The 23,778-nt window shown below is 37.1% G+C and overlaps 1 protein-coding gene across 1 annotated transcript in view; it reads right to left on the bottom strand.

Moving 5' to 3' along the window:
- Smp_086460 (tho2 protein, putative) overlaps window positions 1-23,778 on the bottom strand; it is a gene marked incomplete at both ends in the record, with an annotated part of 102,687 nt that overhangs the window by 35,211 nt on the left and 43,698 nt on the right. Inside the window, 7 exons of the mRNA XM_018792665.1 lie at window positions 3,484-3,568; window positions 4,433-4,534; window positions 6,304-6,458; window positions 8,429-8,753; window positions 9,799-9,971; window positions 16,628-16,857; window positions 16,906-17,068. Of these exons, the coding sequence (XP_018647209.1) occupies window positions 3,484-3,568; window positions 4,433-4,534; window positions 6,304-6,458; window positions 8,429-8,753; window positions 9,799-9,971; window positions 16,628-16,857; window positions 16,906-17,068 (1,233 nt within the window). The remainder of the gene's footprint in view (window positions 1-3,483; window positions 3,569-4,432; window positions 4,535-6,303; window positions 6,459-8,428; window positions 8,754-9,798; window positions 9,972-16,627; window positions 16,858-16,905; window positions 17,069-23,778) is intronic.

Below are 23,778 nucleotides of genomic sequence, written 5' to 3' on the forward strand. Positions count from 1 at the left end.
CAGAACAGAAGATCTAAACCACATGTATGTTATACCTTTCACATTACATACACCTAGTACACCATTTTCCATCTAAGTACGTAGTTCATTAAATAGGAATAATATATTTGTAAAATCTCAGCTAATGAATTTTAATTAAATCCAACGTTTCGCCTGGCAATCTGGTCCAAGCTTTTTCAAGGAATTACTCGGCGCTCAAATACTGTGAAACTATTCGCTCTAATTTAGACGAGAGTTCTTATATAAGTACGTAGTTGTTAGGGTAAAAACAACTAGGTTAAGGTTAAAAACACTAAATATCAGCCATAATCCAAGCAGCTGGATGGATTGACATAACTGAAAATTAATGTCTTTAAAATATACCTGCACTCATTCACTGATGATAATGTCAAATTATTTTCTCCTGAATGTTTTAATCCAAAGATCAGTATTTATTGTGGTGCATGAAGTATTTAGCAATGACAGTAGGTGATGAAACAGCATCAAAATACATAAATTTACCAAAAACATTGATCATTGATGATATAAAAAGCCCCAAATATTAGGCATATTTTAGAAAAGAGCTTAGTTCAGAGACGGAAGTACTACCGTCTGAATCGAAGTGTGTTAACAGGAAATAAGTTGAAAATCGGGTGCTGGTAGTGACTTAAGTTATTCATGCAACTATTTGAACAGTGTACAGTCAGATGAACCATTTTAATTTTATTGTTTATCTTTTACATCACATATTTCTCCCTGTTAATTATTTACTTTTATCCGTGCACATTCACTACATAGATGTCATCTGCGTGTATGTCTGTTTACTGCTTATCGTATCTGTTGTACACTTGAATTATACATAAGACCACCCATCAAAAGGCTGATATTCTGAGTTGTTATGTGCCCAACTCCAAAATCACCATCTATTTAGTTTACATAAGTCGTTTGTTCGCCAGCATATGAATGTTTACAGAACTATCTTACAGCATATTCCGTATTCAGCCTTCAATACCACCGGTTTCCAATGGGATCAGCTGAACTAAAAGAAACAATTATATTCAATTGGAGTCAACTAAAGTGGTAAGTGCTTCAATAGCTAAAATACTGGTCAAATTTATAGTCTGTAGTCAATCAAAGTGGAAGACGATTGCTTTTCAGGCATAGTTCTGTATACATTCAAAAGAATTATCCCTTCATAGATCTACTGCATAACCTTGTCGAAGATCAACCCCAGAACCTTCAAGTCTTCAGTCAAAGCTGTTCCTTTCAAATGAGTATGAAAGATTTAGATGATTTACATTTCTAACTTCAGTAGATTGGCGATATAGCGTGGCAATAATTCAGTCACATTGGTCGGAAATTACTTTACATCCTATATGGTTGGACTATGAATTAATTTATTTTTCAGTCACCGACATCAAATAGTTAAAATAAACTCTTTTTCAGATGCAACTACGGTCATGTGCTGTAATACAAGGTAGTTTATGTCATTTGGTCCTTATAATTTATATAAACGATACAAAACGGTATCAGTGTAGACCTCAAAATGGAACTTGGAGCTCAGAACAGCTAGGCATAAATGGATTTACTTTGGTGATCCTTTTCTCAATTTTGGCCTAGCTATAGACGGTAGTGTAATCAAGGCTTAGACTACAAATTCAGTTGCATTAAGTTTGGACTTGACCCCCAATAGAAGCAGGAACTAAAGCTAAACCTAGTCTGTTTTCTTTAAATACTATATAAACTATATTTTGTGTTCACTGTTGCGATCCAATATGCAGAAATACCTAGTAAAGGAATTCATAACTTTTTATCCAAAGTGAAAGTGCCTCATTCTAAATATTACCACTAAATGAGTTACTATGCAAATAACTTTCCAAGACTCTGGAATAACTTTATACAATATAATGCGAAACGAAATCATTACCATCATTTATACGCTAATTCAATTATTATCCTCTTCTGGTACAAATCAGTTTATAAAATAACCTAACACTTGGATGACGATAGATCTATCATAGTAAGTATAGTTGTTGTAATGGGCTGTTTTTTTTACTATTCTGTAGCTGTAGATGATTATGTTACTTTGCAATGGCACTAGGATCACCTAACCAATTCACTATTCATACTTCGACAGGACCTCCTAGTTCCCCTACTAAGAATAAATCCCAAAAGCTGTCTTGCATTATTTAAATCATTGTAACAAACGTGCTCTCAAAACAACATATGAACCACATTTTTAATGATTTCATATCTCTGTCCTTTAAATGTAACATTGATTAGTGTACCAATATGATCATGCCCGTAAATTGACATGGATTCTGCAATTGTTTCCAAAATATAATCTGGCTATTTATTTACAATGAAAATATGTAACGACCTAGAACAATATATAATAACAGGTCAAAGTGGGCTGGTTTAGTGATACATCAATACAGATATCAACCAACAGGTCCCCAGTTCCAAACCTCGTTTCACTTACTTAGGTTCGGGCAGCCGGGTAGTATTACTGACTGTTGAAACAAGTATGAAGCAGGCCCTTCAATTCGCAAATAAGTTGGATCACCGTTTATAATACCTACACTAAAATCTATTATGCATAAGGTCTCAACAGACCATAAATAACTAGTTAACTTAAAAATTGTGAGACATTTACTATCTATAAGATAATTATACTACTAAAATCATAAATATCATTACCCAGATAGTTGCAAATTAATTTATCTACGGTTCAGAAATCAAGCAATACGAACTGTATGCAATAATATAGAAACTTCAAATTCAGAAGAAATGAAGGATTGACATATCTAGAGAATTGAGATCTATTTAAGTCATATCGACTGTCGTTAAGCATGGATTATGATTATCCCATTAAATCGTACTAAAAAGGGTCTATTACTCTTGATACTAGCTAAGATCAACAGTTATTAGATTATTGCAAGATAATGACACCAGTGTTTAGCCTGCTAGCCAGTTTAAAAAAGCTAAGTTTTAGTAACATTATTTACGTTAAAAACAATAAAGTTACATGAATAAAAATAATACTTATCCATGATAAAGTGATTTTAAATGTTTTATATATTCACAATGAATCAGAAATTTAAGTAATATTGAAACCATTTATCGCATGCGCTAACAGAAAGACTAGTTAAACGGAGTCCTGAATATAAACAAAGGGAATAGAAAATTTTAAAAATAATAAAAACTTCAAAACGTTATGTCAATACCTGCTCTATGAGACTAGCGAAATCATCAACCGACTAGCAATATTAACAAAACTAATTAATTCCAATTCTTTTAGTTACAAACACTGTGACAATTAATCAGTTGTGTTAAAGAGTATTTTGAAAATCCCAAGAGTACTAAGTAGTAATCTGTGAAACTTGTTACTCTGATTTAATCCTTGAGGCGAAGTTTACTCTTTGAATACCATATGTATGAAGAATCCAAAGAATATACGATATGAATAAAAGAGAAACCCATGAAAACAATTGAAGGACATACGTGATCAAATAATAAGCCTGGATTGCTATGTGACAATTTTCCAAGATGTCTACCCATTGGTTTAACATTTTCTTTGCTCAATCGTCTAAATAAACCAAAAAATGAAATATATATATTTATAGTTTTTGCCATGAACTGACATCAGTGGGGGTGGTTCTGAAAATCAAGTAGTGGACGGCAACTTCATTCTAGTGTGGATCTCCAGAGCAATGGAAGCTAATGATCCTATGGCGGACCGTAATGCCCTACTACATCACGAATCGACTAAAGATCTGCTATGTGTTATGAACACTAGGCACTCTCTGTGAGGCCTGAAGATTCTATATTGGTAAAGAACTCCTGTTCAATGCTATCTAGTTATCAGTGGTACTCTGAATCATGTCAAAGTCCGCGACAAAAACAAGGTACATAGTGAAATAATCCATGCAAATATCTCAACCAACAAATATAATCATTTATTTAAGCAGTAAAAGTCAGTTACTGACACAAAATACACCCCCACATACTCAGGATTAGGCAGTAATTATATATATATATATATATATATATATATACTTTTAACTTGAAAATAACGCGATTCAGGCACGCTATGTGCTTGAGAGCTCATATTGAAGTAGAAGAAGAATCACAGTTTAAACAATTATCTCAGTTACTGGAAGTCAGATCGTCAAATTACTGAGTCGCAGCTCATACAGAGATTATTATGTAGTAAGCCATAATATAATCAATAGAAAAGTCTCAAACTAAATCTGAAGTTTTAAAAATCTTATTTGATGATATGATTACCAAAAAAAGCGTGAATAGACCAAATGCCACAGCTACATTTAGTTTCATATGCAATTATTATCTCACCAGGAAAGTGGTGATGAAGTAAGAAAACTCGATAGGGCTACTGAAAATTTAATAACAACAACACTAACGGAAAAACAAGATCATGAATTATATTTACTTCATAATCGCCTTAGCATAGCATATGACTTGAGCCCGTCGACGTATTAGGCTAGGTTCCGATTGCACGTTGAAATGTTTCCATTGTCCATATAACCGATATCTTTTTTTTGTAAGGATAATAAAATTAGAATAAATAGAATGAAAAGGATTTCTAAACTATGCGTTTAATTAATGAGGAAATCAAAGTAACGTTCGAATACACATGTGATATAACCAAAGTTTTGATGCAATTGTCGTTACATAACTATATGATGTGATTGAATGATCAACAGGAAGTATATGTCAGCTATTGAAAGCTTTAAATCTAATACAGTGAATGTCCCCGAAGAATTTGAATCAATTTCCAAACGACAGATAGATTAATATAAACTGAATCAGTCGGCAATTGAAGATAAAAAGGTTTATTCGTGCGATGAGAGACTGATCTAACAACAAAATAATGTTGATTAGAACAATCACGAAAGATTGACTATATGACCATTCTACTCAGAGGATAAAACATTGTTAGAAAAATTTACCTGATCGACAAATTTCGCTTAACATCTAAAAAGAATTCCTATCAACCAAGTAATCAAAAGCTGAAAGTCATTAAGTAATAACCAATAAACCATCTTTGGCGAAGGTCATTTACATGAGGCCACCATAAGCTCAAAGTTGAATGAAAATATACCCCAGTGGCAAATATATACTTAAGCTCAAGTTAATGAAATGGTACACAATGCTACATAAAGATTATTGACGAGTAAAATAGCACCACAACACTACTGAATAATCCGCACATAACAACGCGATATGCATCAACAGTTAATGACTTTATGGACTGATGCCATTTATCGGTTTGTTTTCTATTAGATGTCTCTCAAAAGAAAATCCTATACCGCACATAACATTTCAAGGAAAGTAACGGTTAAGTCTCATTAAATCACGTTCAAACCAAATCTATACACGAAGATTAAAGAAATTCATCAACCAATAAGCCATATTTACCTACTATCCTACCTCAAGCATCAACATTATTCAATCAGTGGCACCACCGTACGCAAACAGTACTTCGAAGACACCTACAATTTAATACTGGTAAACTACAAATGTCCTCAACTTTTACAAACTACGTCTCACAGCCATTGTAAAGCATAGGGTGTAAGATTGCTGAGTAGTGCAACTCCCTTTTGGTCGGCAGACCAACATCTCGTCTACGACACAGTTGATCTAAGTAATCAAACATCCGGTGACCTTACTTATTTATTTACCATGACGAGATCTCATCGGCTACAAACCTATCACGAATGATGAGATTTCCAAGCTAAGTGAAGCGGTTAGTACACCTAACTACTTAACTCCTTATAATCAGTCTAAGCGTTGACACATACTAGTCCTGAGTCGAAATTTTGCATTTCGAGGGAGGGGAATGTATCCCAAACATGGCTTCATTGTTGCTCGAAGCGATTAGAGGACTTGACAACATTCATCGTACAGAACTACTATTCCTAAGTATTGTAATTCGATAATCGAATGCCCTGAAATAAAGAAATCACTGTCTCTAAAAGTATACCTATTATTAAAATAAATAACCCTAGTATTATGCCTGAATCAAAATTCTTTTCCACCTGTATGCTATAGACGAAACGTTAATAAATCTGAATAGTCGGGAAACATAAACGGTAAGTAATAGAGAAATTGGACAAAAACTTTTTATAAAATCCCACCACGAGCAGATTTTTAAATGTTAAATATCCCATCAACTGTTACAAGCAAACATATAAGACATGACTATGTGTTCTTAGTTTTTTTACAAAGCTTATTTCCGAATAATTAACCTAACACCGAAAACATGAGACAAATAGTTTCATAACACCAACCAAAACTTACCGATGTTCATAAGGCATAAATCGTAACATTTGCCAAATTTCTTCAGCTAAACAACAATTAGCATCAACCAAACTCAACGACGGAAGTAGTACTTCATCTAGTAAATTAAAAAATCCTTGATAAACAATTCCAATCTTGTCAGACCGAAGGTTTTGCTACAAAATAAAAAAAGAAAGATGGACAGAATCCTAAAATGATCATTTCATTTATTATTTAAACACATAAATATTGGCACAAGGAAGCACCAGATACACATGCGCCTCACAAATCTCATTTGATTTGTGTGAGGACTGTGATACGGCCCAAGTGCCCAAACTGAAGCAGGTGGTTTTCTTAGGGGGCCACACAAGGAGCCCTTAACCTAAAGATCTGATCCACAAGGCAGTGGAGCATCGTGAGGAGATGCAGTCCCATGATAGCCAGAGACCAACGATTGATTCATACGCCATTTGTTCCCTCACGATACTGGAGCCCATGTGCACCATTGGTTTGGAATCAGGGTTTTCCAACTACCCTAGGTGAACGCATTGTGTCCGCCAACCCAGTTAAAGCACCGGACATTCGCTTTTCGTCCTATCGATTTCGTGAACAACACCCCCGCCACGAGAAGGCAGTGAGTAGGACTTCTCTGACAGAGACTATATACACGTGGCCGTGTGAGAGCTATTCGAGAGAGTAGGTGGGCCTAAAATGATCAATTTCGATGCGCACTCTTGAGGAGTCCCATGGAAGGACGAAATGTCCGTCCAGTGCTTCCAGGTTTTCGATGGTGGTCTAGCTTCAATTGACTAATGATTTCAACTGTAAAAGAAAATTACCGAGTAAAAATGAATCCACGTTAACATCTTATTAGTCACTGAATGGGATGATCAGTGTCATGGTTGTCTAATCCTTTAGTGTCAATAAGATTTTATCGACCAAGTTGAAGTGTGATAAATATCCTAAGTGACTTGACATCACAAACACTAACTTGAGATGTAAAGTCGTTTATCATGGCTAGCACGAAACCATAGACCCCAGTTTCTTGTTACGTGTGCCTAACCACTGCCTACAAAAATACCAATGTCTGCTAGTGTAGGAGAAGGTTGGAAGAAGGCTAGAGACGGCTAAACCAAGACATCGCACTAGTCCATGAAGTAATTGATTGTGGGTCTGAGACACGACCGGAGATACAGGCTAACTCGTTGGGGCCCACATAACAACCGCAATCAGCAATTGGAGATTTTGGGGGACATGACTCACAAATGTTCATAATGGTGCCAATGCAGTTACATCATATTTTCTTTTCAATTTCAAAATTCCGTAGTCCTTCATAGATAACATTCCATTCTTTTTTAATTGACTCATGATCTCAACTATCGATATTATTATAATATCCACAAAAACCCCTTCTAATTCAAAGATATGTTTACTAGAATTCTGTGACAGACATGGAGAAAAAGAAAACATCGTTTTTGCAGGGTGATGTGATTGCAATACTACCATTATTACTAATATAATGACTTAGAAACAACATCAAGAAGTGTATAAATCTATAAATCGATGCATGAAAAAGACAGATAGAAATGGCGATTATATTAGTATGCTCTACTCGGTTTTTCTTGATTTTTCTTAATTTGTCTCTTTAAATTTGATTTCTGCTTCACTGAAAATTGTTATTAATGTTGTCGCTATATCATAAAATAATGAACACACGGTTTCCAAGGTCTCAAATTCCAGTAGTTCGTCAATTGACATAAGCGATCGATAAAAATAGATACGCATACATAGTAACTTCATAAGTTATCATGTTTCTCTGGTTTTGTCAACTTGGCTTAAAATGGTTGGTAGCATTAGTTGCACGTTCAAATCCCATACTTCATCTAATTTGGTTTTGGCAATTGATCGTTATCACTAGGACTTTACACAAAAAGAAAGTTTGATTCAAAATCAAGTGCATGAAAATCTTCATTTGCAATAAAATTTTATTCCTAATTTTCGCTAAACATTTCTTTCGTCAAATGGGTAATCATTAATTGTTCATCACCTAGATTACCATTTACAAGTGTTCCAAAATATATAAATTGGATAAAATAAAACGATAAACTTAAACAAATCCGAATATTATGACGAGTGAGCTACTCACTTGTTGTTCAGAGAGATATATTTGACCAAGACGACAAAACTTCACTATTAATATTAAGTCATACGACATATGTGGGCCCAAATAAATTGCTATCGGTATTACATACTTGGCAAGGTCAACAAAATCATGAACAGGTGATAAGAGAATACAATTATTATTATTGTTATTATTATTTGTAATGGTCCGATTGACTTCATTTATTTCACAATCAACAGACGATTTCTCATCAATACCATCTAGAATAATATATGTATTTAGTGCTTTGAATGACTCGATTCTCGGTCGAGAACGGTTACGTTGTAAACAGGCAGGTAAAGGGCAAGCTCTAAAAAAATTAGGAAAATTTGTATGATTCAAACTGCATAAGAAATAGACTGATATTGAGCAATAAATAACATTTCTCATTAACAGAACGTATGGAACCCACAATGACTGAATATCCAATATATGATAATTTTATCGAAAAACTCAGCTAACTAACTTAAAGTTTAAGACACAAATGTGTTCTTGTTCAAGCCTTTGCATCTAAATTAACACAGCAATAGCTGGTATCAAAAGAATGAAAATTAACTACAGTGGGAAACTGAACACACGAGCTACACTTGAGAAGTAACACGTGAGGCAGGAATAAATGAAACTGAGTCACTGAAGGCTATGTAACTTGATATACACAAGCTTTAAGCTACAATACCAATTTTGTCTTGAGTACCTTGGTCAAAAATACACTATGACACAAGAACCTGAGGAATAGTACGGTGTTAAACAAAATATACTCAACAGTATTTTGTGACAAAACAATCAGTCAACTCAATTCCATTCAAATAGATAGTTTACTCACTAAATACAGGTCTATGTACTCGCATTTGAGTCAAGCTGAATAGAGGTCAGCGAGACTATCAGACTGTCTGAAGAAAGACATAGTTATAGGATTTGAATCAGAAACATAATAATTGGATCTAAGTGCTCTAACTACTCCCTTTTATCGTAGGTGGTATGATTTAAAGAAGAGTGGAGCAGTTTCGTGGGTTAGACGCCAGGCTACCATCGGAACCCTATTTATAATTCCAAGCAATGTAGTGAGCTCACACAGTGGTAAAAAGACTGGATTGCTGATTAAATTGAAAACTTGGTAGCCAGGTACATATGTTTGGGCATCAGGATTTGGAATCAAGATTGGTATGTGTGAATAACAATTTATTTCACGCACATTAAGCTAGGACAGTGTCAACATTTTTAACTGAATGATTGTGCAAATAATAGAAACGTTTAACGATGGTACTAAAATATCTATCCCGCAATAACTTATAGAAATATTTACTTGCGATAATTTTGTGGCTTTCAATATGAGAAATATATGGATAAGTACTCACTTATTGTACAAAGGTTCAATTAAGCAATGCAACAAATTGCATATGTCTCGTGTTAAAGGTTCATATGTAGTCGCCCAATAACCAGGTAGGCGTTCTAACAGACGTTGAGCATTTGTCCAATCGCCTAAACGAACCATAGCAGCACATAACTCTAACTTTTGGTTATTTTCATACTGTAGTAAAATTAAGATATTTTGTGGGAAAATTAATCAGTGGATTTAGTATTTGTTTAAAAATTGAGTAATTAACGAACCGAGAGAAGCAAATTAAGAGAAATCTAGACAAATAGATCCCAGAAATAAAATTTCCACGTAATCCGGGTCAGTATGTACACAATTTTTTCTAAGTTCAATAAGATTAAGTTAGAAACGCTACCACTAGGTACTGAATCATATGAATCTAAAGAAAAGTTTAATAAGATGGACGTTGAAATTCAATTTGAAAATCTTTATGCTCAAACGCCAGAACCGGTAACTTCATCAAAAGATAATATTGAGATTCAAATCAACACCAGTAGACTGTTGCTATAGATACATAAATCATGGACATAATTTGAAAGGGATTTTGACGAGAAAATATAAGGAAGTTTTAAGGAAACTTACAACTGTTGGGGATGCTAGATCTCCAGAAATCACTTGGTAAACGTCTCATTTTTGTAATTTTATTTTGGGAATTCGGATTTTTCGTTTTCGCGCCAAAAGCGCCTACTTTTACCTTCAGATTGTTTTTCTCACTTGAAAGGGACCTAAATGTCATTGGTCCGTTCCCTCGTTTTATTTGCTATTTTATGACAACTCCCAAGGAGATTTTTATGCTGTATATATACATACACTTTCGTTGTGTGCTTGGTTGTTCATGGTTCTGGATGCCTGTGGAATAACTTTCCCTTATCTGAACAAGGTCTTCTCCCTATAGTTAGCGGGGCTGGGCAGCATCGGAATAGTTAAGCTTGTCATGTTATTCTGTCGCTAATCCTACGTTCCGTTCGTTGATTTTAGGTGATATCATAATCTCTTTGAACATAACAAAAGCTGATGACCATTTAATAATCACGAAACCAGACAAAGGTTATGGTGTAGTAGTCATGGATAAAAACAACTATTTAAACAGAATGAAGGTCCTTTTAAATGATAAGAGTAAATTTCAAAAACTAGTAGTGAAGAATGACGTGGCAGACTGTGAGGACGGTTCACAGGAAAAGTTGAGAAAGCTCTAAGAAGCTCAGAAGGAGCCGAAAATATTTCATCCAATCAGCTTGTGGAAGAATAGTACAAAATCACTACGAGTAGTTTCCCAATCAGACAATGCTATTAACCCCCTGTGGGTGGATTGGATAACTATAACGATGACTTCGTTTTTACTAAAAACTAAACACCTGACAGTTTTGTACAATAATTGACACTGATTTGGGAAATACATTCCTACTTACTAGTCTTCTGTCTTCGCTCTTGCGACGTTGAGGGTTCGATCGTACGAGTAGTCTAGCGTAACGCGGCATAGCAAGAATCTAATGCTAATACTCAATAAAACACTAAACAAAAAGGTTTTATTTCGGAAGTGTTCAAAATTTTGAGACCTGCAGGAACGATAACACCAAGGCTATATGGTCTGACAAAAATACAAAAAGGGGCCCGCCCCTTCGATCATTTTTAAATATGAAAACCTCAACCTACACCAAATTTTCAAACGATTGCACAAAGAAATTGTTAAGCGTAGTGTCAAAGATTAATTTGAATTTGTTGATCATATAAAAAATTCGTCGGTGAAGAATAACTTCATGATATCATTAGATGTATTTTCCTTATTCGCCAACATTCCCTTCTTGAAACAGTGGATTTTATTTGCAATGAATTAACAGGAATGTGCATGAGAAGGTTACTTCCTCAATCTTCAATGAAACAGCTAATTCTTAGATGCACGATAAATGTCCAACATCCGATTCCACGATGAATATTATAGAAAATTGAATAGTGTAGCCATGGGGTCATTTACTTATTTTATTTAAACACATAAATATTGGCACAAGGAAGCACCAGATACACATGCGCCTCACAAATCTCATTTGATTTGTGTGAGGACTGTGATACGGCCCAAGTGCCCAAACTGAAGCAGGTGGTTTTCTTAGCGGGCTACACAAGGATATTTTATTATTATATTTATTTTATTTAAACACATATATATTGGTACAAAAGGGCACCAGATACATATGCGCCACACAAAATAATGAAAGTAGGAAGAGAAGGGATGAAAAGATAAGGCGGACTGAAATGTACAACCAGAAGACTCTTTCAGTTAAGAAAGTTATAACCACTCTTTATGCAGAAAGTAAAAGGTTACAGCAGGATCGCCATTGGCTTCTATTCTGGGCCATATCTGATAACGTCTCTAGCCACCGTGTTGCACCATCTCTCGGACCCCAGCCAGGGAGTTGTGAAGGACCAACAGAAGCTAGCCCTTTTCAGCTTTCTTTCATGCCACGACACTATGTCATACACTGACCACCTCTCCGCTTTTTCCAACCAGTCCCAGAGTCGGTAAATAATGCACGACGTGGAATTCTCTGGGACGACATTCGTAGAACATGTCCAAGCCACCGAAGTCGGTGTTCCAAGATGGTGACACCAATTAAATTATCGTCTCTGCGCCCGAACATCCTCAACTCTGAGAGGTCAAGTTTCACAAACATAGAGCAAAACTGCTCTCACCGACGCGTTGTAGATCCGACCTTTTACAGCCAGACTAACATCACGAAGGTGCCAAAGATGGCCCAGATTGGTATAAGCTTCTCTGGCTTTCATTATACGTGCATCAATCTCATCACTCACGCCACCACCAGCACTTATATAGCTACCTAGATACACGAACTTCTCAACTACTTCAATCTGCTCACCACCCAAGGTGAGTACAGGATTAGAATCGTGCCAGTCTTGTAGGAGTACTTTGCACTTTGAGGGTACAAAGCACATACCGTACCTGCGGACACTGATTGCCAACTGATTAAGTGCGGATTGCATGCCTTGGGCATTATCGCACAGTAAGACAATATCATCCGTATACTCGAGGTCGAGAAGTCGTTCTCCAGGCAACATATCCACACCGCCATTACTTACATCTACCAGAGCTGTTTCCAGAATGTCGTCGATGACAAAGTTGAAGAGGAATGGTGAGATCGGGCAACCCTGCCTAACCCCACTGCTTGAATGGAACAAAGGAGAAAGGTGGTTGTATGCCCTCACTCTGCCTGAGGTGTTCGTATACAGGGCCTTTAAGATGTTAATGAACTTCTCAGGTACACCCTTCTTCAATAGACAATCCCAGAGAACAGTCCTGTCCAACGAATCGAAGGCAGCCCTGATATCAAGAAACACTACGATTGTTGGCCTGTGATAAGTATGACGGTGTTCTAACATTTGGCGGAGGGTGAAAATGTGATCAATGCATCCTCGATCAGAACGAAAACCAGCCTGCTCCTCGCGAGTCAATCGTTCTCGAGTTTTAAACAACCTACGAAGAATGACAGAAGCAAATAGTTTGGACGCAATCGGAAGTAGACTTATCCCCTGATAGTTGTTACAGGAACAACGTGAACCCTTTTTAAAGATAGGGACGACTATCGACTCATTCCATGATGTTGGAACACTTTCTTGCTCCCAAACCTTTGCAAACAACACCGTCAGTTCCTTAGCCAGAAAGTCACCACCATCTTCAAAAAGAGCGGGAGGTAAGTCATCTGGGCCCGGTGATTTGTAGCGTTTCAAGAGTTGGAGTTCCTTGCGGACTTCCGCCTCGTTTGGTGGATCAGTCGTCACCGGCCATGGGGGGCAGGACAAACTGGTTGATGTTGCCGGAGCAGCAGGCCAGTTGAACTGCCCTTCGAAAAATTCCACCCATCGTCCAAGACGTCGAGAGATGTTAGTGATTGGCATCCCGTCATCCTCGTAGATTGTTTCACTCACACCAGACTGATCGCGATGTGATCAATCTGAGTCCAGGCTTGAGATGCAGAGGGAGGACGCCAGGTGGCACACCGGCGATGACTGTGCCGGAAGTTAGTGCTAGCCAGAAACAGGTTGTGGTCTGTGCACAATTGCAGCAAACGGTCCCCGTTATCTGTCCTGCGACCAACAAGTCCCCATCGGCCACCTAAACGGCTCTCTTCTGTGCCTAGACGCCCGACCTGAGCATTCAAGTCTCCAGCTAATACTACAATATCTGTCAAACGCGCTTTCTGGAGAAGAACTGTTAACTGGTGGTAAAACTCATCCTTGATTGCATCCGGTCTGCAATCTGTCGGGTCATAGGCGGAGATGACGAAAAGACACCGTTTCTCACGCCGGTTTCTTCTCACTTTGATGGAACTTTCTAATCTAACAGCACATAACCGACTGTTAATGGGGATCCAATCGATTAGTGCTGCCTCAGCCCTAGCGCTTAGTGCAACACCAACGCCTGCAAGACCAGACGAAGATGCCACAGAGTCCCCGGATAAGCGCACGTGAAACAAGCTTTTCAAAGCGACAGATGGAGAGCGGATTTGTAGTACTTCACTAGAGTCTTGAATACGGGTCTCGGATAGACAGCAAACATCAACATTAAGACTTTCTAAAGACATAGCCAGCCCCATCTGTTGTCCGGTCTGCGTTAGTGTGCGAACGTTGAAGGAAGCCAGCTTGAACGGCGTACGTGGTTTCAGAAAGACTGCTTCAGTATTCGTAATCGGTGGAAGCATTCACTTTCAAGCAGACAGTGACTGGAGATCGTTTAGATAGGACAGAGTTTCCACCATGGGCGAGCTACTGCATAAGTTGGAAAGGAAGGATACACAATTCGAGAATAAAGGGAGTGAAAAGGTGACGTAGTAAATAATAGTAATGATAATAATAAAAATAATAATAGTAATAATAATAATAGTGTAAATTGTCTTGCTTCTAGTATGAGCGAGAATAGTATCGTCAATAGAACTCATCATTTCATTTATTTGTGTGTGGGCTGTGATACTGCCCGGGTGCCCAAACCGAAGCAGGTGGTTTTCTTAGGGGGCCACACCCGGAGCCTTTGACCTAAAGGTCTGATCCACAAGGCAGTGGAGCATCTTAAGGAGATGCAGTCCCATGGTAGCCGGTGACCAACAATAGGTTAATTCGCCATTCGTTCCCTCAGGATACTGGAGCCCATGTGCACCATTGGTTTGGAATCAGGGTTTTCCAACTCCCCTAGGTGGACCCTCCGTGTCCACCAACCCGGTTAAAGCACCGGACATTCGCTTTTCGTCCTCTCACTTTCGTAAACAACACCGATGCCACGAGAAGGCAGTGAGTAGGACTTCCCTGGCAGAGGCTATATATTCGCTGGCCATGTGAGAGCATTTCGAGAGGGAGAGTGGACTCTCCCCACTCTCGGCCGTACCAGGGCATTTGGGGGGCCACACAAGGAGCCCTTAACCTAAAGATCTGATCCACAAGGCAGTGGAGCATCGTGAGGAGATGCAGTCCCATGATAGCCAGAGACCAACGATTGATTCATACGCCATTTGTTCCCTCACGATACTGGAGCCCATGTGCACCATTGGTTTGGAATCAGGGTTTTCCAACTACCCTAGGTGAACGCATTGTGTCTGCCAACCCAGTTAAAGCACCGGACATTCGCTTTTCGTCCTATCGATTTCGTGAACAACACCCCCGCCACGAGAAGGCAGTGAGTAGGACTTCTCTGACAGAGGCTATATACACGTGGCCGTGTGAGAGCATTTCGAGAGGGAGAGCGGACTCTCCCCACCCTCGGCCGTACCAGAAATTTGGGGGCTTCATGGGGTCACCATTGGGACCTATACTGGCAGATATTTTTCTTGCCGAAATTGAACCACCTAAGGACACAAACAGTCATCTAACATCTTACTATCGCTATATAATTTACCTAACATATTTAATAACATTCATCCATAGATTACTTTTACGCAAGAAGAAGAACAAAATAATAGCATATCGTTTCTAGGTATCCAACTAGCTAGAAGAGTACATGGAATATTTAAAAGAGGGATAGATAGAATATAGTCATTTCTATAGTGCTTTACCAATCAGATACAAAAGAAACATAATAAAGATCCTGAATCATCGTGCTAGATTGTTTTTCTCGGATGACACCATTGTAGATGAATTGATTAATATTCGTGACTTGCTTAGTGTGAATGGTTACCCAACGAAATTCATTGACAAATACATGAAAGAGATGCAAAGAAGAACAAAGGTATTTACAGTCGCGAAGAAAGTACTGTTCCTAAAATTACAATTTCTATATGTTACTAAGGAAATTGTGACTCAAAGATTAAGAAAGGCAGTACAGAAAACATTTAATGGAGCCAGACTGAGCGCCGTTTTCTACAACCGTCCCATAATAAGAACTGTTAATAAGCACAGATTGCCTGAATTCGCCACATCCATGTGTGCTAATGATTCAACTGTTCCTATTGAGCCAGTTATGTAAAGCGTACAATTCAGCAAGTCCGTCATCGCATACAAGAGCAACATACGTCTTGGTTGAGCAAAGGACAGGTGAAAGTAATAACGAGTTCTATTCTCGCTGACTTGTATCACTAATGGAAATCTTGATTTACGCTACTTAGATTTAAGTGGCTGGGTGATATTAATAACTTTATCTTACGCTTTTTGGCACAAAATCAAAAAAAAACGTTTCAGTGTACGAAACTATTTCTATTCAGACAAACATTGAACAAGTTAATATAGGGAGTGTCGCGTGCTAGGAGTGGGATGATAGGTGTTTACACACTTAAAAATTCATTCAAGTAAGATGAAAATAAATTCAAAAAGCTTACCAATCCATCTTGATCAATACTTATATCTATCATACCAACATCAGCAACATCATGTGAATTGATTTTACTCAAATTTACATCGGAATTCTCCTCCAATTGCATAAGTTCGTCTACAGAGCGAGAATTTAGCGCTCCTGACGTCCTAGGACCATTCCAATCGTTTGTCATCAATGTCCCAGAAACAGCACTATTAGCACCACCACCAAGTTGAGAATCCTGACTTAATAGACCTAAACATAAAATGATTTCTTTTTACAGGAAATTGATCCGTAAATTACCATCAACACGAATTAAATCATTACTAATTGCAGTATTTAACGAGGTATTGATCGCCGAAGTTGCTGAATAAGATAAACTTGCAGGAGGTTGTGGTCGATAAGATTTAGCCAAGTTAATTTGACGATTATGAGATTGCTGAATATCTGCATCGGATGGAGTTAACTACAGGGCACAAATAACAACAACGAAAACGAACATACATTAAAAAACGAAGAGGCTAGATTTAAAGTGGTTTGCATATAAAGATAATGATGTTAAATATTTTTTTAATACTACGAACTTGATGTGAATATATGATATTGAACTGTTCAAAATTCCGGTTCACCTACTTTCGAACTGCGCAACTATTGGAATAAATTAATCACCTTGGTTTTAGAACTGAATTTTTTATTTATTTAATCCACATAAAAGCCAATACAGTTGTTTACCGAAACTTTTTGCGAAGCACGAATAAACAAATAACATTGTGGATGGAGGGAAGGAGTACAATAAAAAAATAAGTGAATGAGTATACTACACAGTAAGAGATATAGCTCAGTAAAAAAAAACTGGGAAAGACTTCTTTTAGTCAACAGGACTTATCTTTTATGAAGAATGTGCAATGAAATTACATCACGGTTGCCACTAAATTCCACTATCTGGAGGACCCCACCCAACCAGCGGGTCGTGATGGACCGACAGATACCAGTCCTACATAGCCTTCTTTCATGCTACCGAGTCATTTCCTGAGCTGACTGCTACTACATTTTTTAACCAAGATAATTAATTATACATGATAACTGGACAATGCATTTAGGTGATTTGATGAAAAAAATTTACGAACTATCGTGAAGCTAAATACTGAGAAATTTAACCAGTACCACCACTATGGTTGGTGTACTTACCCCCACATATATTCATGCACGACACAAGTGAATAAGTTATATAGTGCTTAAATGGTCGAAAACGTTGGCAGATGACTATAAATAGCAGTTAATCAATGTTTAAAACTTTTTAAGCAATACTGCCTAATTTTTGCTAGTTACTCGTCATTGCAACCAAAAATATGATATTGAATAGTTATTTTTAAAATAATGGAAAATAGCCTTGATTTTTAAGTAGTACCAATATACATGACTCATTCAAATGACTTTCTTGAAGAAAAAGCCATGGGACAGTATATCAATGTTTAAATTTTGTTGTCTAAATTAAACAATATAGCTCCCCTAACCTTTAGACAGCAAGGGAATACAATCAACAAACCTTTCTTGAGAACTCTTGAACCCTAAATAACACTAACGTTAGTATACTACATAACAAAAGACTTGTATACATCAGAATTACATTCACAAAGAGAGAAAATTTCTTAACTGCACGAATTATGAAGGAACAACATGAATGAATATGATCATATGACGTTAAATCTTTGAATTAATTTTGGAATCCACAAACTATATATATATATGGAGAAAATCAATCGAAATCTTCAAAACATTTTGGCTACAACAAAAAGATAAAATCCATTATCATAACCAAACAGTTGCAAGTTGAGAAACATTGAAACAATTTTACAGTTGGATCTCAGTGGAAAAAGCAACAGGAAATTATATATACTGCTTATTTTGAGGATTTAATATTTTCTGATTTCTTATATTCCAGACGGAACTTGTTTTTTCCTTTTCTATAACACACGAGTCACAATATGGTTTGGATTTACAAGTTGGTTATAACTTGGATGGTGAAACTGAGGGTACTTCAATTCGAAAGACACAATTTGTTCCTTTTCAAACTAGTCTATTATGTATACCGAGAAAATGAACACTGGGACATAGAAATATTTTACTCATGAGTCTCGTACGATAACAAAAACATGCATGGATACTAGATTACAATGCCAACCACCTTCCAGAATATAAACAACAAAGTAGAAGAACTCAAGCACTAAAACTTAAAATACTGAGAGGTGAACATCAAGTGATTATTTCGTAGCAATACAAAACAAAACATAGCAATCTACAAAGCTTCAGTTATTCGGATTAATTTCCAGAGATGACCATAACACAATACGCTTGAATCAACTGCACTATTTACACTGAATATAATCATATAAATATTATGAAATGACACTAAGAAATATATTTATAAGCAAGCTATAAAACAGAAGCATTTAAACGATTTATGAATGAAGAACAAACAATAACATGGGAACATTGACGATGATTGAATAGACATTTCTTTGCTAATATTAGATTACTGAACAGTATTCCACATAGTTTCATAAAGAATATAATAATTTTGCAATTTAGGATCTAAGGAAAGAAAAGTGGGCGCTTTTGCCCCGTTATGATCGATTCTGAGCCATTTCTCCCGAATCTCAAACCTCTGGTCACAATAATCACACTGACTCTAGCCACGTAATCGGCATGTGGCTCAGACTAACAATCAATGGACTGATGTCACGTGCCAGTCTGACCAACATACTCCTCATCCCACTTGCACTTGTGATAATCAACATAACCTTTAGAGGTAGGCAGTGGTCAGATATACGTAATACATGTCACAACCCCCTTGGTCGATGAACATTCAGAATCTTATCGATTAATTCTTCTAGTAGGATTTAACCTCATTCCTATTCACTTAGTAGTTTCCATCTACACAAGCAATGGTTCGAAGGCACCTGGGACAAAGTACTAGCAACGTATTATTAAAATATCAACTTCATCATTCTAGAAATAGTAAGGTAGCTAAGTAAAATCGAAAGTGATTATTTCCAAATCGAATCTGGAGGAACTTATTAATCAATTCGAAGTTTGAGTACATAACAACAATTCATAATGAGAATTCACTCCAAATAATACGAAATCTCAACAAAGCAACACAATAAGAAAATAATTGCTTATCGTTATACTAGTTCACTGATTGGTAGCATATGATAATGAGGACTTAGAACACGTAAGTATTTGCAGTTCGAATTCTTAAAAAATTGGATATCTGTGATGTTCTTTCAGATAAAAATGTGATCGGTCTTTCGTGGTTTTAACCCAACAGTAAGTACTCTAAACATGAAGATGTTCGTAATAAGACCAGTGAATTTTTTGTCTCTCTAACTCTGTGGATTCACCGAATTGATTATTGACTTTAAAATAGCTGGGGATGAGAGTTCAATCTTTTACATCGCCTTACTATTATCTACCAAACTTGAGACAACGAACTTAAATCGTATTATTCGTCCAGCCTTTTTACATTGATGCGGTGTAAGCGATGCAAAGATTATCACATTGGTGAACTATAAAATAAATGAATAGTTTGTTTCACAGTAATTTCACTAATACGCATCACTTAAGAACTTAAACTACAGAATACTTCAAAACTATGCAATGCCATAAATATTTAGTTCCTTTAAAGAGTAAATATGAATTTCAAATGTAGTTGCAAGTAAATGAGTATTAAACAGATATTCTGCTGTGTATATTTTATTAGTAATTGTTCCTCGCTTGCCTCAATTTACCGTAAAACAAAGCATGCAAATGTTATACTACTAATAGACTCAAACCATCCAACCCTTACTAAATAAGTTCATTTGAGTTGCGTTAGGCAGATGCGTTAAGTTTTCTAACATACAATTATATAACGCGATGGCGTTGAACCGAAGGGTACTGGGTTCGAGTGTCCCAGTGACCATCAACTCTGAAATGCAGATGCATCCAGCCGATGAATCACAAATACTACGAAACCCACGTCCTGAATTCCACTGCTACCCACCACTCCATAACTCTGCTTATAATGCTTGTGACCTAAGGCAATATCGAGGCGATCCGCACAGCATGCACATATACCAATAGCAGACTAATCAACTGCAGTCCTCAACGTTAATGGGAGGATTCAGACAACCAATACAGAGATGAATACGATTATATGAATATAAACGTATTGGACAGTACACGGCGTGTGTGTGTACACATTTGTCTGTTTGCAAATGAAAGGAAAATCAAATCAGAGAGTGGCTCACTGCAACACATTATGTTAAACACATATAATAATAATAATGGCACATTCAATCCATGAGAGACAGCAGCGCGGATATGAATATAATTGGAAAAAATGTACATATGTTTCTGGCAAGGTGTAAACGATAGTAACAGATACCAATTAAATAATCTTACTGTTTGAAGGAGATTATGATTATGGAATTATTTCCTTTCGCATACTTTTATATTGCTGTTCATATTGATACCATGTGACCACAATACAAATACACTACTAACAGATAATAACCCAATATCGATGAGTATTCATAAGTATAGAACACTGATGAGGACACGCCATCACCTTCTCGTTATATCTCCTTATGCTTCCACAGATGGCAATTCGCAAGTTGAAAGACGAATTTTTAAAAGCCATTTGACATTCCTTCAGAAGGTTAAATACTCAGATGTTGTGTAGTAGTAAAGGTTTAGGTGAGTCCCACGATGTTGCGACTCAGTAAATAAACAACCACATTCAGCTACTCCAATGATGACAAGATAATAGCTTATCCCTGGTAAGCATCAAGTTTAAGCGCAAGGAAAGTCGCTAGACATAGTGACCTACAAAATCGACCCAATGGTGGACTCGCATTGACAACAATGCCGTAAGCCATCGTTGGAGGGGGCTCAATAGAACATTGTAACTCACTCTAGAGCACACGTCTAGACTCGGATCACACTCTAGTTCCAGCACGAATTTATCTGCGTCTTACCAGAATAGAAAAGTCACAGCAAAAAAACTCCTTAGAGTTCAACTTCATACTAAAGAAGTTAAAAACAGCTACTCAACCGTGAGTGATATTCAATCCGAAGTATCTTCGAATGATATCCAAAAAGCTGTGGAAACAGCAGTAACATCTACCAGTAACCTAGACAAAGAGATTAGGATGAACTATTGGATTCCAGAGGTGTCTACTAAATCGACAGATGCTTGGGAACTCATCCTATCTGGCTCACAATACGATGACTGAATGGAGGCAGCCTAAACGTAAGCCAATAAAACGTTTATGCAATGTTCATCAGCATTCATATGTAGCGAAAGCAGAAGAGATGGAAAATGCAGCAGCAATAGATAACAGTAGACAATTGTTCAAACTCATCAAGGAAACGGGTACAGAAATTCCGGCTATTAGTATAACTGTCTCGGAGAAGGACGGGACCATAATTCCCTCTCAATTCGCGAGATTAAATCGATGGGCTGAACACTTTCGAGAACACTTCGAATGACTTTCAACCACGTTTCAGTTACCAACTACTTCCTGGCAACCTGTTACGTCTTTGATCCGTCTCCTCAATAATATACAGGAGAGAACTTGTCTCGATCTACGTTAAGGCCTGACACGAGAGATTAATTGGTTCAACCTTGAGGTAGGAAATGCCTGAGTCCGAATTGAAACTGATGGCCTTGGGCAGAGAAACAAAAATTATTCTATCAACTGATTGATTGACAAGCGAGAAAGATGAGTCAACTGTAACACTACTCGATTTATTCCTGATTCAATTTAGTGTAAAAAGGTCTATGAATTAATAAATAACTGACTAACACGACCAAAACACACAAATAATAAAAAATTCAATGTCCTGACCAAGAAATCGGGTAGAAAAATGGAGTACGAGGGGTACAATAGCTTTGGAATAGAAAAGGGTATGGCAGGGAATCATGCATCAAAGGGAAAATTATGGTTTATGAAATAACCTAGGAAGAAAACTAATAGTTAGTATTTCACGAACATTGAATTGAGTGAAATAATGTCCCCAAAAATAACTCCCATTGTTTGTCATGTCCATTGACATCACAACCTGAATGGCGAATTGATGTAAATCCTTCAGACTCTTAGTGAGGTTGGAAAGGCTATAAGCAATCTAAAGACAGGGAGGGCAGCAGAGCCCGATACACTAACCGCTGAAATTTTTGAAGGTTTTGATCCAGTTATAGCAAGTAGATTGAATGAGATCTCAACTAGAATATGGGAACTGAACGTATTTCCATCTGACTGGTCCCGATCGCTGATGATCTAAACCTATTAGAAAGAACAAAACCCCTCTTTGGACGATCATAGAGGAATCAGTTTAACTAATAGTGTCTAAAATATTAGCGTCAATAATTCTTTGACGTCTAACTAGAGCTCATAAAGAGCGAATCCGAGAATGCCAGGTTGGATTCAGACCTGAACGTAGATGTACACACCAAATATTAACCCTTCAGCAGCTTCTCGGACATAGACATACTTTCCCATGTCCGACTATAGTTGTATTCCCTGAACTTAAGGCAGCGTTCGACTCTGTTCATCTTAAGTTCCGCAGCAGTGTCCATCATTGAAAAGATTATCAGAGTACATCAACCTTGTACAGGATTCGATCAAAGCTGTCTTCGAAGCACCGCTCGTGAATTTCGAGATCATTAGTCAACAATGACAAAGATAGGAATAGGGTACTAGTCAAAGATGGGAAATCGATTCATAAGGCAGTAAATCTTCATCAAATGAGGTGTTTAGGACATGTAGTGCGCATGCTCAACCACCGACTCCCTCGACGGGAGATATTGTCTTCTGTGGGAGTATACTGAAAGCTCGTGATGGCCAAACCAAAATGTGGCACCAATCCTTGTGGTAATTGATAACTGGACTGAGTCATGTCACTAGGTTTCGATTACCTGATTGTAGTCCGCGTGATTATCATAACTGGTGGTTAGAGACTTTGAATGATATGGCTCAGAATCGTTTGCAATATCTTCGTATAAATTCCGAACTTCTGATTTCCTGATTTTCTAATTTATATTTTGCAGAATCGTATTTTTGATTCCTGGTGTTTTTTATCACTACTCATACTGTAACTATCTTTATTATTCCAGGATTTCGTCTGAGAACT

Source organism: Schistosoma mansoni (genome assembly GCF_000237925.1).
Source record: "Schistosoma mansoni, WGS project CABG00000000 data, supercontig 0211, strain Puerto Rico, whole genome shotgun sequence".
Classification (NCBI taxonomy): domain Eukaryota; kingdom Metazoa; phylum Platyhelminthes; class Trematoda; order Strigeidida; family Schistosomatidae; genus Schistosoma; species Schistosoma mansoni.